This window comes from Vidua chalybeata, chromosome 26 (genome assembly GCF_026979565.1).
Source record: "Vidua chalybeata isolate OUT-0048 chromosome 26, bVidCha1 merged haplotype, whole genome shotgun sequence".
Classification (NCBI taxonomy): Eukaryota; Metazoa; Chordata; class Aves; order Passeriformes; family Viduidae; genus Vidua; species Vidua chalybeata.
Genome location: NC_071555.1, coordinates 2,940,255 through 2,958,022, shown reverse-complemented (window position 1 = coordinate 2,958,022; position 17,768 = coordinate 2,940,255). Strand labels below are relative to the sequence as shown.

The 17,768-nt window shown below is 66.9% G+C and overlaps 1 protein-coding gene across 4 annotated transcripts in view; it reads right to left on the bottom strand.

Moving 5' to 3' along the window:
* ARHGAP23 (Rho GTPase activating protein 23) overlaps positions 1-17,768 on the bottom strand; it is a 37,174-nt gene that overhangs the window by 8,080 nt on the left and 11,326 nt on the right. For 2 of the 4 annotated variants that reach the window (XM_053965213.1, XM_053965211.1), the window contains exons 2-12: positions 8,907-9,086; positions 6,556-6,580; positions 5,683-5,775; positions 5,253-5,331; positions 4,932-4,986; positions 2,754-4,191; positions 1,776-1,931; positions 1,545-1,656; positions 1,406-1,463; positions 1,163-1,300; positions 774-1,073 (exon numbers count right to left, since the gene is read on the bottom strand). In XM_053965213.1, the coding sequence (XP_053821188.1) occupies positions 774-1,073; positions 1,163-1,300; positions 1,406-1,463; positions 1,545-1,656; positions 1,776-1,931; positions 2,754-4,191; positions 4,932-4,986; positions 5,253-5,331; positions 5,683-5,775; positions 6,556-6,580; positions 8,907-9,086 (2,634 nt within the window). Of the gene's footprint in view, positions 1-773; positions 1,074-1,162; positions 1,301-1,405; positions 1,464-1,544; positions 1,657-1,775; positions 1,932-2,753; positions 4,192-4,931; positions 4,987-5,252; positions 5,332-5,682; positions 5,776-6,555; positions 6,581-8,906; positions 9,087-10,793; positions 10,844-17,768 lie in introns of those variants that run through there. The other 2 variants (XM_053965214.1, XM_053965212.1) reach the window with 2 other exon arrangements.

Here is a 17,768-nt window from a genome sequence, read left to right as displayed (position 1 = left end):
CCTCGCACAGCCACGGCTGCCCAGGGAGGGCTCAGCCTCGGCAGCACCACACGGGCACCGTGCCTGGCGTCTCTCCAGAACAGAGCAATGTCAAACCAGGCAGGGACAGGCCACACCACGGCAGGGACAAGTCAAACCATGGCAGGGACAGGCCACACCATGGCAGGGACAAGTCAAACCACGGCAGGGACAGGCCACACCATGGCAAGGACAGGACACACCATGGCAAGGACAGGACACACCATGGCAGAGCCACATCGCACCACAGCAGAGAAAAGTCACACCATGGCAGGGACAAGTCACACCCTGGTACAGCCACGTCAAACCTTGGCAAGGACATGTCAAACCACGGCACAGCCACATCGCACAGTGGTGGAGACATGTCACACCATGGCACAGCCACGTCGCACCATGGCACAGCTACGTTGCACCTCACCAAAGCCAGGACACACCCTGGCACAGCCACGCCAGACCTCAGCAGAGCCACACAGGCTCCTCTGCCGCCGCACAACTGAACACCGGCGCAGCGGATCCGGCGCCAGCCCCGCCTGCAGAGCCACGGCCCCTCTGCCGAGCATCCCGCGCGCCCTGCCCCGGCCGAGGCCGTGGGGTCACGCTCTTCTTGGGAGCCACAAGCCCCCACGCACCCCTGGGAGCACGGCACGGGCCTGGCCGTGGCCTGGGGAAGCAGCACAAGGCAAAGAGCCGGAGAGAGCCGAGGCGGTTAGTGCCGGGAGAGCCAGAGGCAGCCGGGAGCCCCATGTGGCTCTCACCTCGCCCTCAGCCTTGCTGTTCTCCCTGATGACTTTGATCCAGGCCAGCATGTCTTCCCGATCCTCTGCCTGAAAGAGATATTCACAGAAGTCAGCGGTCGTCAGGCGGAAGACGTGCTTCCTCTTGGTCTCGCTGTAGGAGATGTCCACCAGGCACGCTTGGATGCTGATCGGCGGCTCCTCCTCACCTGGGGCCGGGGCGCAGGTCACCGCCTCCCGCCTGTCCTTGCACAGGTACAGCGAGTGGGTGCGCAGCACGGCGAAGACGCGCTTCCACTGCCGGATGCCTCCACCGACCTTCTGCGGGGAGAAGGGATGGAGCGCCGGCCTCAGGGAGCGGCCCCCCCGCGCGGCCGCGGGGCTCCGGGCTGGGGGCAGCCCCCGCCTACCTTCCCCTTTTTGGTGAGGATCTGCTTGCAGTGGAGCCAGCCCTCCTTCCTCACGGCGCTGAACGGCACGTCCGAGAGGTCGGAGGTTGAGTGTCTTTTGGAACGGGCGTCTTCGGACGTGCCCAGGCTGTCCAGAGACTGCGAGGGGCCGGAGGGAGGGGTTGGGGCGAGGCCATCGGCACCCCCTGCTCCACCAGGGAACCCTCCCCGGTCTTTTAGGGCAGCCCCCAGCGCGGCACTCACCCCATCGGTGAAGAAGCTCCTCAGCATGCGGAGGCTGGGGACCCTGCTGGGCATCCTCCTGGGGGGAGAGCAGCCCCCGTCAGCGGGAGAGGGGTGGGAGCTGGGGGGCGGTGGGACCGGGAGGGGGCTCCAGCCCTACCTTAGGATCTTCCCGTCATCCCGAAATGCGTTCAGACCGTCGTCGCAGGACTTGGAGCGCTCGGTGGTGATGGCCAGCAGGTAGGAGGACCGGCGGCCGGCCTTGATGCTGCCTGCGGTGGGGAGGGGGCAAACCCGCCCTGCTCAGCCCGGGGGCGCCGGGCAGGGCTCTGGGGCGGGGGGCTGCTCCCCTCTGACACTCCCAGGGCATTTCCCCCTCCCCAGCACTTACTGCAGTCCTGGGAGTAGTGCCGGGACAGGGCAAAGGCGAAGGTGGGCGACGCGGGGCTGGTGGCCACGGCGGGCGCCGAGTTCATGGCGCTGGACACCACCGAGGAGGCCGGGACGTGCTTGGCCTTCAGGTCGATGCTGGGGCTGGTGGGTTCGTCTGTGAGGGGGGTGGGCAGTGTTGGAGGGGGGTTTGGGGCAGGGCAAATCCCTGCTGGGACCCCCCAGCGCCTCTGAGCATGGTGGGTTTGGTGTCAGGGTTGGGCTGGGGACACGCTGCCACCCCCAGGAGCTGATGGGGCACCCAGACCCTCACCCACAGCAACCCTGAGACCCCCCCTTCCATCCCCTCCTGCCCCATCCCACCCAGCTCCTTCCCTGGGAGCAGCAACCGGGCAGAGCTGTGGCTTCCCATACCCAGCTGGGTCCTGGGCAGGGAGATCCCAGGTGAGACAGGGACAGGGACAGGGACAGGGACAGGGACAGGGACAGGGACAGCCCCATCCCCACCTCAGAGCAGAGCAGGAGCGTGCAGGGCTCCAGCTCACACCAGTAAGGGGCACCAGCAGCTGGGCAGGGGGTGCAGGGCAAGAGGGAGGGGTGAGGGTGCTCAAACCCGAACTGTGGCACCCCATCACCAACCCCGGGCCTGCCTGGGGACAGGAAATCCAGAGGGGTGCAGGACACTGTGGGGTGTGGGGCACTGTGGGGTGTGGGATATTGGGGGGGTATGGGGCACTGTGGGGTGCAGGACACTGTGGGGTGTGGGGCACTGTGGGGTGTGGGATATTGGGGGGATGTGGGGCACTGTGGGGTGCAGGACCCTGTGGGTTGCCAGGCACTGAAGGCACTGCTGGCCCTTCCCCTCTCCACGCTGGCACAGATGGATGCTCTGGACTTCTGAGCCCCAAACGTGCCCTCCCTGGCACGGGACCACCTAAATCCCTTCCCGGAGGTGCCCAGCGAGCCCCCTGGCACTCACCGATGAAGGGGATGGACGCCAGCGAGTCCTCGGGGGCCGCCAAGGGAGCCACTCGCCGGCCCGGCCGCTCGCTCCCCGGCCTGTCCCCTCTGCCCGCGGCCCCGGTGGGGTCACAAATGTCCGTCTCCTTCACCCCCTCGGGGAACACAAAGTTCATCTGCCGCAGCGGCGCGGGCACCTTGCGGCCCGTGGGCGGCTTCTGCCTCAGCACCACCTCCTCCCTGCGCTCCTCCGGCTGCTCGGACACGCGGCCGCCCTCCGGCCGCGGCTCCCGGGGCGCGCTGGGCGCCGCCGGCGTGGCCGCGGCGAGGGCGGCAGGGCTGACCACGCTGTCCCTGAGCGGGGCCGCCGACCGCTGCGCGATGCTGAAGGTGGGCAGCCCCCCGAAGGCCGGGTCGCGGCAGGACAGGGCGTGCAGCAGCCCGGTGCGCCGCTGGAAGGACGGGCTGTAGCTGCGGTAGCCGATGTAGCCCGAGTCATCCACGCTCTGCAGGTTGGGCTGCGACGGGTGCTTCTGCACCGGCTCCCGCGATGAGGAGGAGGAGGAGGAGGAAGCAGCGGGCGGGATGGGCTGCCCGGCGGTGGCGGTGACAGCGACAGCGGCCCGGCAGAGCCTCTCGGGCGGCCACGCGGAGCGGTCGAGGTGCGACGAGAGCAGCGCGCCGGGCTCCAGCGCCTCCATGGAGCGCCCGTACCTGCCCAGGTAGTGGTCGGAGCGGGCGCGGGGGGCCCAGCCCTCGCGGCTGGGCTGCAGCAGCGTGTCGTGCGAGGCGCTGTGGGGCCAGCCCCGCGGGGCCGCGGCCCCGGAGCCCCCGAGGCGGTCGTGGGACACGCTGCGGTAGCGGGGCATGGCGTGCCGCCGCTCCTCCGAGGCGCTGCGCCGCGGCTCCTGGCTGCAGAACCAGCGCGACAGCGCCTGCTGGCACTCCTGGCGACCGGGCACATGCTGGGCACCCGACACGTCCCGGGGCGGCCGCCCGGCTCCCGAGAGCCCCCCGACACCCTCCTTGAAGCCGCAGTGAGTCCGGTGCTCCGGGAGGTGCTTGGGGGCGCCGTAGCAGGAGGCGGTGGCGGGGGACATCCCGTAGCGGTCGGGCACGGAGGATGCGACGTTGGCGGGGCAGGCGGGGCGGGAGAAGGAGCCGGGGTGCCCGTGGGGGGCGGCGGGGCGCGGGGGGGGACCCCCGGGCTGCAGTTCCTCGGGACGGTGCGCGGGGCTGCCGCCGGTGTCGCTGCGGGCGCCGAGCGGGGACGAGGGACCGGTGGTGGCCGAGCGGGGGGCGCGGGGGTCCGGCGGCTGGCCCGGGGCGGGCTCGGCACCCCGAGCTTGGAAGGGGTACGTTTTCCGTGGGTAGCAGATGGGAGGGGGCTCCGGGATGCTCTGAGCCCCCCCGGAGTACGGCTCGTTGCCCTTCAGGTAGGCGTCCTGGGAATAGGCCTGGGGAAGGGGGGTACAGGGGGGTAAGGGAGGGGGGAGAGGGTCACAATCATCCACATTCCCACCGTAGGGATGCTCTCTGCATCCCCCAACCCCTGAACAAACCTCCCGTGGGGTCAGCTGGGCTGGATGCAGCCCCCCCACACCCATCCCGCTTTCCCACGGGGCCCCCCCGGCTCTGAGCAGCGCTGGCAGCAGCCGCAGCTCTTCCACTGTCCCCTCCCCTCCTTCCCAAAAGACCCCGGCTCGGCCATCCCGGCTGGCCCAGTTCACTTTTCACGTGCCCCTGACTCCGCGCCGGGCAGTTCCCAGAGCCCGGAGTAGGCACAGATGGCGACCCCCCTGTAAAACCCCCCCAGCCCCACAGGAAGGGGTCCCCCAGGCTGGGAACAAGCAGTGGTGGACCCCAAAAGCCACCGAATATCCACGTTGGGATGGGAGGGGCATCAGGAGGAGCCCCAGCCTCAGGCCACGCTGCCAGGGCCACTGTCACCCCCAGATCCTGGCACAGCCATGGCACAGCCACTTGGGAGGGGTCCAAGGATAAGCCAGACCCCAAAACCTGGGACAATTCATCCTCCAGCTGAGCCAGGTACTCCCCCAAAATCTCAGGGGCCCACCCACCCTGTTCCTGCCCTAGTACTCCCAGTTCTGCACCCATTGCTCCTCCAGGGATGCCGGTGGAGCCCTGTCCCCAAGTGTCCCCAAGTGTCCCCAAGGCACCTGCCCAGCAAACTCACCAGCTGGAGGATGTCCTCGTCCTTGGGCATGATGGAGAGCTCCAGCACATCGTCACTGCGGGACAGGGGACAGAAGGGTCAGTCCCCACCTGTCCCCAAGCTCACACCTGGCTGGATCCCCCACGAGATGAAGGTCCCTGTCCCCACACAACGGTGACAGCACCTTGCTGCCTGTCCCTGGTCACCCAAGCGCCTCAGGGCCACCCCAGTGACAGAGGGATCCCAGAGGGACAGAGTGACATCCCAGTGACATCCCAGAGGGACAGAGCCTGCTGTGACGTGTCCCCATGCTGTCACCTCCCATCCGGGAAGGGCACTCACCTGTTCTGGATCAGGGCGATCACCTGGGAGTAGGTTTTCCCGATGATGCTCTCCCCGTTCACCTTGACCAGCCGGTCACCTGCAGGGCCCGGGAAGGGGACAGTGTCACCATGAGGGAGTGGTGGCACCAGGATGTCCCCACAGTCACCCAGGGTTTGAGCAGATCCCTGCCAGACCCCGTGTGGCAAAGGGAGCCAAGGGGGACCCCAAACCCAGGAGAACCCCCGGGGCCCCCAAGGCTGCTCTGAGCACCCCAGCACCAGAGAGAGCAGAGCGCTCTCAGAACCAGAGAGAAGCGGCAGAAAAGAGCAGCAACGCCAGAAAAAAAGAGCAGAATAAGCAAGAAATTCCCCGGCAGAAGAGGAGGAGGAGCATTCCCGGGATCCCGCGAGCAGCCGGGAGCCACCCCCGGCTCCGCGTCCCCACTCACCCGTGCGCAGCCCCGCCTGGTGCGCCGGCCCGTCCTCCCTCACGTTCTTCACGAAGATCGTGTCCATGGGCTCCAGGCGGCTCCGGGGGGGACCTGCTCCGTGGGGACAGCGTGTCAGGGAGCTGCCGCCACAGCCTGCACCCTCCCGGGGCCGGGGAGTCACCTCCTGTCCTCCCCCAGAGTCACCTCCTGTCCTCCCCTAGAGTCACCTCCCGTCCTCCCCCAGAGTCACCTCCTGTCCTCCCCTAGAGTCACCTCCTGTCCTCCCCCAGAGTCACCTCCCGTCCTCCCCCACGTCCCCGTCCCCACCACCCCCAAGAGCCGAAGCCACCGGGTGCTGCCGGGCGGGCGCGGTGCCCGCCGGGGATCCCAAATCCCACCCGGAGCGAGGTCGGGGTCCCCCAGCCCCACCGGGTACCGGGTGCCAGGTCTGGCACGGCCACCCGCACCGGCTGCCCGGGGAGCGCGGCCCCGGCGCCGCGTCACCGCGCCAGCGCCGATCCGTTCTGACACCTTCACATTCGCTCACATCACCCTGAGCCTCCGCGAGGGGACAGCGGGGCCGCGTCCCTGTCCCCAAACACCCCGCGCTCGCCGGGGGCCGGTGCTGGCCACGCCGCAGCCCCTCCGGGTGTGACATCCCGCAAAGCTCCCGCAGGGTTTGGGGACACCGAGCCCATCGCCGGTGCCTGGGGCCACCAAACCGCCACCAAAGCACCGCGTGGCTTCACCGCCAGCTGATATTTAGGGCTGCGGTGACAACAACAGCAACACACGCTGCGACCTGTGACAGCCGCGTCACCCCTCCCCTCCCCTGTGCCACCCTGTGCCACCCTGTGCTGCTGTCCCCAGGGTCCCCATGCCGGTGCTCACCTGCCCGGTTCCCATTCTCCTCCTCCTGCCGAAAAAAGAAAGAGAAAAGCATTGATTAGTTGGCGGGGCCGTGACGAGGGGACCGGGAGGGGTCCGGGGGGGTGGCAGCCCCGCGAAGCCCCGCGGGACCGGCGCATCCCTCTGCCCTCCGCCGCCCCCGGCTAAAATTACCTCCTGACACCGGATCCGGCCGCCCGCGCGGCCCCGGCAGCGGGACCCGCCGCAGCCCCCCGCACCCAGCTGCCGGTTTGGGGCCGGGTTTGGGGCAGGGGAGCGGGCAGCGGCCCTGCCAGCCCCGGGGTGGCATCTCGCCCTTCACACCGGGCCGCAGAGCCCGGCCGGGGAGAGCCCAAGCCCCGCCGCGGGGTTCCAGGGGAGGGATCCAGCCCATCTGGGATAAATCCTCATCCCTGCCCATCCCTTCAGCCTCCCCGTGCATGCCGGGGGCTGCCAGGGCTGCGGTGGGCACTGATCTGTGCTGTGGGGTGGGAATTGTGGCAAATCCCTGCCCTTTTAACCCAAACCCCCCGTGGGGAGCCCCAGCAGAGCCCCGCTGCCCGGGCGGGGGGTGCCAGGTTGGGGTGGGGCACGGGGTGGGTCTCACGTCCCCCCAAGGAGGGATTTGGGCACCTGGAAGGGGAATTCTCTCTCCATCACCGCCAGATTTTTCCACGCCCGGCTGGGAGCACAGGCCTGGCCACAGCCTCCAGCCGGTGGGGACACAGCCCTGGTGTCCCCAAGGTGCCAGGTGCCCCCAGGGTGCCGGGAGGGCACCAGTGTGAGCGACAAGGAGCAGACAGCCAGGGCACCGCTGCAGGTGCCCAAGGAAAAGCCACATTCCACGGCCTCCGCGGGGCCCACAGCGAGACCGTGGGGCCACCGAGAGCCCCTGCGGGCACAGACTCAGCCCCTCCCTGCCCGCCCTCGCCCTGTAGCACCCCAGAGCCCTTCCCGGCCCCGGGGGCATCCCGGCGGCCCCGCTGCCAGGGCGATGAGCGCGGCGAGCGTGGCGAGCGAGGCTCCCGGTCCCCTCCCTGCTGAGTCAACCCACCGAAACTCAGCCCCCGGAGCTGGCGGGGTGCCGGCCCCCGCGGCGGCGGCTGCTGCTGCTGAGCCAGCCCCACCGCGCCCTGCCCCGCCGGCTCCGGCTCGCACGGCGGCCGGGAGCTATTCCCAGCCTCTTTCCAAGAGCATCTCCAGCTCCCGGCGCTGATCCGGCTCCATCCCACGCGGCCCCGGGTGCCCCCGCCCGGGCAGGGCTCAGCCCGGGTGCCCAGGAGCAATCTTTTGGAAGGCAGTGGAGAGGTGGGAGCGGGTTTGGAGGAGCTTCAGGCCGTTCCCATGACAAAATCTCCCCGGCAGAGTCACGCTGGCGGGGACGGGGCCGTGTTCCCGGCGCAGGAAGGCAGGAAGGGGTTGGAGAGGCAGAATGAGGAGCCTGGGAAAAGCCGGAGGTGCCGGAGGATGGCGAGCGGGGATTCCGGCGAGTCGGTTCTCCCCACCCTGTGACTCACTTCCCTGTCTGCCAGCGCCCGGGCCGTGGGGCAGCCGGAGCCGTGGGGCAGCTGTGGAGCTCCAGGGGTGATGGGATCATCCAGGATCTGCCCAGCCTGGAGCAGGGAAAGGGACGTGTGGGTCTCAAGCTGTCCTCCCATCATCCACAGAAAATGGGCAGAGAAGGGGGTTCCGAATTCCAGAATTCCAGGAGTTTGGAGCTGGTTCGTGCCTCGGGGTGTGGAGGGCTCTCCATCCACGCTGGAAGCTGCTGCTGGGAGGCTCCATGGGATCTCTGCATCCTTGAGGGGAAAGGCGCTGCCCAGATCGGGGCTCAGAAGTGCCAAGCCAGGGTTGTGTCCTCCCAAAAGACGTCACCCAGAGGGGTGACAAAAATACAGATCCCAGGGCAGATCCAGGTGGAAAATCCCCACCAACAGTCAGGAGAGAGGGAACCAAAACTCCGCCAGCCCTGGTTGGCCCCGGGGGCTCCGAGGTGCCTTTTCCTGCCGTTCCCAGTGATGCTGCAGCCGTCGTTGGAAGCTGAGGGATCCTCTCCGTTCCCACAAACAATCCCATATCCCAAAAGGCTCTGGGATGTCTCCAGAGGTGCTGCTTGCCCAGAGCTCATCTTCCAGCAGCTCCAGCAGCCCTGCGGGCTCCTCCATCCCAAGGTGGGATCACCACGGGGGGGTGATCACCATGGTGGGGCGGGGGCAGCTCCAGGAATCCCAACAAAGCAGGCGATGGACGCTGCACTGCTCACCCCCCTGCCCGCCCCCGGCCCCAGCAGGAGCATCCTGCATCCAGCGCTTCCCCCTGCAGCATTCCCGGCTTCCCCCGGCTCCCAGCCTTACCTTGGCCGAGTGCACGGCCGACTCCGGAGGGTACACGATGAAGTGGCGGAGGGTGAAGCCGAAGCCGCCCTGGGGGCTCTTCCGCAGCGCCACCGTCTTGGGGCCCACCCAGGGGAAGGATCCCCCCTCCGGGGGCGCGTTGGCGTTCGGGGACGCCCCATCTCTCCGGGCCGGCGTCGGCTGCAGGGACAAGGACAAGGACAAGGTGTCACTTCTGGGGAAGGTGTCACCCGTGTGCCCATGCCGAGCCCCATGATGGGGGCTGAGCCCTGCTCAAAAAGCTGCCCCCACTCCTAAACCCACCTCCCATCCCTAATCCCAGCCCCCCACCAGTGAATTCCAGCCCCCCCCCCCCCCCCCCCCCGCCACTCCTCCTGTGGGGCCTTTGGGAAGGAGATGAATGGAAAGGAAATCAAAATAAATGAGCTGTGCCTGGGGGTCTGGATGGGACCCAGGAGGGGAGATCAGGGGACGGGACGTGGCACTTGGGGACAAAAGGTCCCCGATGCCACAGCAATAACCTCGGGCAAAGCCGGAAAGAGCAGCCTGGGAGGTGGTGGGACCAGAGAGGCTTCCCAAAATGGGGCAGGGACCTGGCAGCACGCTGGGATCTGGCAGGGGACACTGCCCAGAGCAGCAGACGGGGCCAAGGGGATGTGGCTCCATCCCACAGCTCCCAGTGCCGGTGCCAGGAGAGGGAATGGGGCTGTGGCACAGCCGGAGCAGCCACGGGCACCTCTCCTGGCACTGAGGAGCTCGGAGAAACAGCCGGAGTGCTAACACCTGGGATGAATTCCTGGGTTCCGAATTCCAGGAGCTTGGAGTTCAGGATGGGATGAGTTTGGGAGGGCTCAGCACAGCCCCGTGGCTGCACATCTGGCAGAACATCTGGCTGGGGTGAGGGGAGCAGAGGGCACTGCCTGATGTCCTGGAATCACCCAGCTCTGCCAAAACCGGGGGAACTGGGAATGTGGGAGCAGGAAGGACAGGCAGGGATCCAGGCAGGGACCCACAGGGACCCTGCCCGAGTCCTGGCTCCTTCCCTGCTGCAGCAGCCCGAGTCAGCCTGTGCTGGGATGAGGGTGTTAAAATTCAGGGGCTGTCTGGGTGGAAGCGATGGATGGGAGGGGACGGGGACAAGGGACACAAAGGGACAAGGCACAAAAAGCCTTTGTGTGTGCCTGTGCTGAGTGGGCCTTTTCGCTGCCGGTGGACGGCAGGGCCGGGCTGTGTCCCCTGGCCAGCACGTCCCACACGGAGCCCTGGGTGACCACGGGGGTCTTGTCCCCCTGAGAACGGGGTCCCGTGCTGACCACACACCTCTGCCACCGCACTGACCCCCTCCAAAAATTGGCTGCGCCCCCCCCCCCCCAAAACCACGCAGAACCCCGAACACCGCCACGGGAAAGCCGCAAAACCCCGCTGCCAACACCACAACCCCTCCAAAAACCCCAAGGGATAACCCCAACCCAGCTGGCAACAGGCGCCCCCCGCTCCCGGGGGACCCCCAGCCCTCAGCCCCGGTCCGGGAGCATCCCCGGCGGCGCCCGGCCCCATCTGCGCCCTCCATTGTGTCGGCCGCCGCCTCGCCGGATTATTTTTAAGCTGACAGCTGAATGTGCCCCGCTGATTTTAACCGGCACGGACAGGCCCCGCAGAGAGGGCTCGGATGGCTGCAGACATCGGCAGCACCGGCCCGCGGGGACGGGGACGTGTCCCCGTGTCACGGCCGTGAAGGCGGCTCCAGCTCGGGGACGCGTCCCCAGGTGCGAGGTGACCTGGGGAGGAGCATCCTGCCTGGCTGCTGTGCCTCAGTTTCCCTCCTCGCCACCCGGATTTGGAGGTTTTTGGGTTTCGAAGCCTGCAGTTGTGGCCTTGGGCACCCACCCACTGCTGGCTGAGATACTCCAGCTCCTCCAGACAGTTTGTCACCTCGGCCGTTTGTCCTCAGAGCCCTGTCCCTCCTCCCAGATTTCTGGCTCGATTTTAACCTCGCCCTGGTGGCTCCTGCCGTGTGTCCTCATCCCAGCAGTCCCAGATCCCCGTCCCAGGAGCGCTGCAGGGATGGGGGCAGCCCCTTGATCATCCTGTGACACCCAGACCCCCCCCCAGCTGGGTCACCCCAATTCCTATGAGCTCCTCCACCCCTCCAGCACAGGTGTCACCAAGCCCCTGTCCCCCACGTCACCGAGCCACCCCCGTGTGGACACAGTGGGGACAGGTACCTCCTGCCAGTGTCCCACTCCTGCCGAACAAAGGAGCGCTGTCCCCGCTGTCCCTGCGTCCTGGGGCTCAGGATTTGTCCCCACCCCTGGACACGGCGCCGCAGGAGCAGGATCCGGGAGCCGGACCCTGACCCCAGCGCTGATCGGGCACAGGAGGTGACAAAGGGGACACACCGCCACCCGGGCGCTGCGACAGACACCCCACCCCCCCTCCAGACGCCCCTCCACCCTTCCAAATCCTCCCCCCACCGCTCCCGGGCGCGCCCCCGGCTCGCTGCTCTCACCCGGCGGCACCGCTCGCTTCTCGGCCCGCGGCCGGGCCGGGGGCCGGGGGGCGCCCGGGGCTCGGGGGCGGCGGCGAGGCGGCGCAGGCTGCTCAGCCAGATGCAGCGGGGCTCGGGGGAGCTGCAATCCACCCCGACCGGCCGCTCCAGGCGCCAGCCCCTCCCGGAGCGCTCCACGCTCCACAGCCTTTTGGGGCTGGGGGCCGGCGGGGGCCGGCAGGGACCCCGCAGCGCCCGCCGCGACCCCCGCGCCGCCCCGGCCGCGCTCTCCTCCACCATCCCGCCGGCGCTCAGCGGCTCTCAGCCCGGGGTCGGGACCCCCATGGGGGTCGCAGCCCCCCTCTCCCAGGAGCTCGCAGGCCGGCTGAGCTGCCTCACGCTCGCAGCGGCGCTCGGGCGCTCGCTCAGCGCCCCCCGAGCCACAGAGCCCCCACCCAGCGCGGCCCCCCGGCGGAGGGAGGGATGGAAGGATGGACGGAGGGAGGGCGGGCAGCCACACGTCCCGGCTGCGGCTCCAGCTGCTGGCAGGGATCAGTGCCCAGCCCACCGCCCCCAGCCAGACCCCCGCCCCCAGCCCCCCCACCGCCCCCGGTGTCACTTTGCCAGCACTTTCCCTTTTTTCTTATTTTGTTTTTTTAACATTGCATTTTTTTCCCTTGCATTTTTGTCCCTTGCATCTTTTTCCCTTGCATTTTTTTCCCTTTCATTTTTTCCCTTGCATCTTTTTCCCTTTGCATTTTTTTCCCTTTCATTTTTTCCCTTGCATTTTTTCCCCTTCATTTTTTTCCCTTCTTTTTTATTTTTTTTATTTTTTATTTTTTTTTCAATCCGCCCCCTTCTTCCTCCACCACCCCGGGCAGCATCTCACCCTCCCCGCTTCCTCCTCTCCCTCCTCCCGGCCTCTTCCTTCCTTCCTTCCCGCAGGGCACCGGGCGATGCCGGGGACACGGAGTAGGGGGACACGGAGCGAGTTGTCACCCTCTGTCACCACCGGGGACAGCTGGGGGGGGCTGCGGAACACCCCAGGCCCCCTCTGTGTCCCCAGCTTTGTCCCCCTCTGGCAGTAGGGGGTTGGGGGGACACGTATCCTGCACCCCGAGGACCAAAACAGCCCCGTGGAGACCAAAAATATAATATTCCCCCCAGAGACACACACAGCACCTCACGGCCCTCTCAGTGCCTGTGGCAAAAATATAAAATATGTGAAAAAAAAAAAGAAAATATTTTAAAAATTAAAAGTTGAAAAGCTTAAAAAGCAAATGATTTTTAAAAACCAAAATAAATTAAAAAATTAAAAATTGAAAAACTTAAAAAGTAAATAATTTTTAAAATACAAAATAAATTTAAAAATTAAAAAAAAACTTAAAATAAAAAATTGAAAAATTAAATATTAAAAAATTAAAATTTTTTTAAATTTAAAAATTTTAAAAATTGGTCAAAGGACAATTCCCAGCTGGAATTAAACCGAGAGCCCCCTCCCAACCCCACCTCTCATTCTGGGGGACACCCAGGTCCCCGTTGTCCCCCAGGCACAGCGCCACCACCACCCCCCGCGGCTCCACCCGGGCCCCCTGGCAGCGCTGGGGACACGCGGGACAAGAAGCCACCCTTGTCGCTGCTGCCCGCACGGGGACAAATCCCCTTCCCCTGCCCGCCCCGCACCCCCTCCGTGCGCCCCCGAACCACGGCAGCCAAAATTTGGGAGGAATTAGGAAATGAGCGGCACCTCGAGGAGCCCGGCACAGCTCGGCTTGGGGCCGGGGGGTGGCAGCGTCCCCCCGGGCTGTCCCCTCCCGCCCCGCCTGTCCCTGTCCCCGCTCGAGGGGGTCCCGCGCCGCATTCCTGCCGTGCTGGAGGCCGAGGGGAGCGAGGCACGTGCGGCCACGCCGGGGAAATGCCGGGCATTGCTGGCATTGCAGCCCCGCGGGCACCCCCCGCGCCCTGCGGGGCACCCCCTGCCGCCCCCCACCCCGCCAGGCTGATGCCACACACCCCCCTGAGCTTGGCACCAGCGAGGGGACACGGGGGCACGCGGCGATGGCCGGAATGTCCCCAGTGTCCCCCCGCTCAGGTGACACGGATCTGCCCCAAAACGGCTCCAGCAGCCGCCCCGAGGCCGGCTGGGTGGCGTGGCCCGGTGGCAGCCGTGTCCCCAAGGTCCCGAAGTGTCCCCAAGGACCCCTCTGCACACCCAGGGCACCGTCCCGGTGCCTCCACACCGGCACAGCCGCGGGAAGCCGGGATGGAGAAAGGTGGGAGCCAAACCCCGGCCAGCAGCACCCCCCGGGGCCACCCTGGTGTCACCCGGTCCCTGTGCCCCGGGTCCGCCGCTGAGCCACCCCGGGGCAGCCCGGTGGCCTCGCCCCAGCCCGGGGACAGGCAGCTGGCGTGTCCCAGCTCGCAGAGCTGCCCGGCTGGAGCAACCAGCCGGGGCTGTGGGTGCGAGCAGCGCCCGGGGGGGCTTCGCTTCCCTCCCCAAAGCGGGGAAACCCAGCCGGGAACGGGGGGCTGGGGCCGGCCGGGGCTCCCGGGACAGCTGGAGCAGCGCCGGGGACAACGGGTGCCGTCCTGTCACCTCCCTCAGCCCCTCGTGGCGGGGAGAGCTGCCCCAGCAGCCCGGAGGGTGCCTGGGGAGGGGTCCCCAAGCCCTGGCGGAGGGGACAGGGAGGGGACGATCCCTGGGATTGTTCCCGCAGCCCAAAGCGGGAAAGGTCAGGCGGCGCTGGCGGGGGCAGATTCCACCCCGAGGAATGCAAGCGCGCCTGGACGCCTTCCAGAATGTTCCGCTCGCGCAGGAGTGTCCTAAATACGCTCCCAACGGAGCTCCCGGCAGGCTCCGGGGACACGGACTGGGGACATGGACAGGGGGACACACGGACAGGGACACACGGACAGGGACACACGGACAGGGGACATGGACAGGGGGACACGGACAGGGGGACACGGACAGGGGGACACACGGACAGGGGACATGGACAGGGGGACACGGACAGGGGGACACGGACAGGGACACACGGACAGGGGGACACACGGACAGGGACACACGGACAGGGGACATGGACAGGGGGACACACGGACAGGGGGACATGGACAGGGACACACGGACAGGGGGACACACGGACAGGGACACACGGACAGGGGACATGGACAGGGGGACATGGACATGGGGACATGGACAGGGGGACACACGGACAGGGGGACACGGACAGGGGGACACACGGACAGGGGGACACACGGACAGGGGGCATGGACAGGGACATACAGACAGAGGGACAGACAGACAGAGGGACACATGGACAGAGGGACACATGGAGAGGGGGACACGGCCTGGGGGACATGGACAGGGACACATGGGCAGGGGGACACACGGCCATGGGGACATGCAGACAGGGGGACACACGGACATGGGGACACACGGCGATGGGGACACATGGCCATGGAGACACACGGACATGGGGACATGCAGACAGGGGGACACACGGACATGGGGACATGCAGACAGGGGGACACACGGACATGGGGACACACGGCGATGGGGACACACGGACATGGGGACACACGGCCATGGGGACACACGGCCATGGGGACACACGGGCAGGGGGACACACGGACATGGGGACATGCAGACAGGGGGACACACAGACATGGGGACACACGGCCATGGGGACACACGGACATGGGGACACACGGACATGGGGACACACGGACATGGGGACACACGGGCAGGGGGACACACGGACATGGGGACATGCAGACAGGGGGACACACGGACATGGGGACACACGGCCATGGAGACACACGGACATGGGGACATGCAGACAGGGGGACACACAGACATGGGGACACACGGCCATGGGGACACACGGACATGGGGACACACGGACATGGGGACATACGGGCAGGGGGACACACGGATATGGGGACACACGGACATGGGGACATACGGGCAGGGGGACACACGGACATGGGGACATGCAGACAGGGGGACACACGGCCATGCTCCCTGTATTGAGGGATCTCCACATTTGACCCCGATGCCACCCCCCTGTCCCACCCCTGCCGCTCCTGCACCGACCCCTCCCTGCCCTGAGCGCGGTGACATCGCCGGGCTGCAGCCGCTGGTCCCAGCTGGGGACATGTCACCAGCTGCGGCCGTGGGTCCCTGCCAGCGGCGCCATCGCCCTGGCACGCGGCGGGGATAACGTCACCCTTTGGGCAGGGACAGGGACAGGGACAGGGACAGGCAGCGCTGCCACCACCGCGGCGACACAGCCGCCCTCCTCCGGCCGCGCTTCTCCCGCACGGACCCAGCGGGGCCGGGGCGGGGGGGACACAGCCGCTAATCCCCCACTCCCCCCCAGAAGGGCCAGCTGAGATTAGGGTCAGAAAAATGAGGTTTTAATAGGATTTGGGAGGAGGAGAAAGCCCTGCTGAGACAATAACCCATTTCCAGGCCTTTTATGGCCAAGCTGCGATGGGGAAGGGGGTCGGGGGTCCCGCACGCCCTCCGGGTTCCAGGCAGCGTTTGGGGGGGGGGGTTGCACCCCCAAAAAGAGCCGAGATCGATGCTTCCCCGCAGGCAGGAGCTGCCCGCACCCCCCCCCACACCCCCGGGCAGGGCGGGGATGCTCCGACAGCGGGACCTGAGCCGGGGGAGGAGGGTGAAGTGACAGCGGAACGGGGGTGGGGACAGGTGACCAGGCCGGGAGCATCCGGGCATCCCCCTTGGCCGTGCCGCAGCCTCTGGGATTAGGGATCGGCGGGAGAAAGCGTTTTAATTCTCTTTAACTCAAACCGGGGCTGAGGAGCTTTGCAGCTCAGCGGGGATTTTAGGGGCGTGCTCGCATGCTGCAGCGCCCCCCGGCATGGTCCGGGCCCCTGGAATGCCCCCAGCCCAATCCCACACGGCTGGATCCCGCTGGGAATGGGGGGAAAGCAGGGTGGGAGCCCTGGGAGTGGAGGCACATCCCCGGCAGGAGCAGCTGCGCTGAGAAAAGGAGGGATAAGGAGGGGAAAAGAGGGAACAGGAGGGAAAAACACCTTCCTTCCTTCCTTCCTTCCTTCCTTCCTTCCTTCCTTCCTTCCTTCCTTCCTTCCTTCCTTCCTTCCTTCCTTCCTTCCTTCCTTCCTTCCTTCCTTCCTTCTTCCTTCCTTCCTTCCTTCCTTCCTTCCTTCCTTCCTTCCTTCCTCCCTTCCTCCCTTCCTCCCTTCCTCCCTTCCTCCCTTCCTCCCTTCCTCCCTTCCTCCCTTCCTCCCTTCCTCCCTTCCTCCCTTCCTCCCTTCCTCCCTTCCTCCCTTCCTCCCTTCCTCCCTTCCTCCCTTCCTCCCTTCCTCCTTCCTCCCTTCCTCCCTTCCTCCCTTCCTCCCTTCCTCCCTTCCTCCCTTCCTCCCTCCCTCCCTTCCTCCCTCCCTCCCTCCCTCCCTCCCTCCCTCCCTCCCTTCCTCCCTCCCTTCCCTCCCTTCCCTCCCTTCCCTCCCTTCCCTCCCTTCCCTCCCTTCCCTCCCTTCCCTCCCTCCCTTCCCTCCCTTCCCTCCCTTCCCTCCCTTCCCTCCCTTCCCTCCCTTCCCTCCCTTCCCTCCCTTTCTCCCTCCCTTCCCTCCCTTCCCTCCCTTCCCAACACCAATTTTTCCCTGGACAGCGTCTCCTCCCTGGCCCACTCCGGTGGCTCCATCCTGTCACCAAGCCCAGCTCCCTCCTGGCACTGCCACCCCAAGATGCCATCCCTGGATCCGCAGGGATCTCATTCCTGACACATCTGGAAGCAGCAGCTCCAGCTCGCCCGCACAGGGGGTCCCTGCTGCCACATCCAGAGAAATTTGGGACCGTGGCCTGAGAGCCTCATTCCCTTTCCCGGCCTCTCCTCGCCGGTCTGGTGCCCACTGTGGCTCTCTGGCCACGTGGCTCTGTCCCTGCCGGTCCCCACCACTGCTGGCATCCCTGGCGGAATTCCTGGGCCCCAGTTGTTGGATTGTCCCTGTGAACAGCCCCGCAGGTGTCACCAGCCGATGTCACCGCGCTGAAGTGACAGCGTGCACGCGGCTGCTCCACGCCACAGCTCCAGGGCAGGCAGGACGCGGCTCCATCCCGGCCCTCCCAAATCCCACGGGTGCTGGGGACAGGGGACGGACCCACAGGGCTGCGGGACACCCGCAGGACACAGCCAGGGCCAGTTCTGGGGACACTAAAGGCAGCGAACGCCTCTCCTCGGCGCTGTGCTCTGTCCATCCCCACATCCCAGCTCTCCCAGCTCCTCATCCCTCCTGGATTGTCCCCAACACCCGGTGCCAGCAGCGCCGAGGCAGGGACAAGGTTGGGGACACACCAGAGCCAGCGCAAAGACGGGAACCACGGA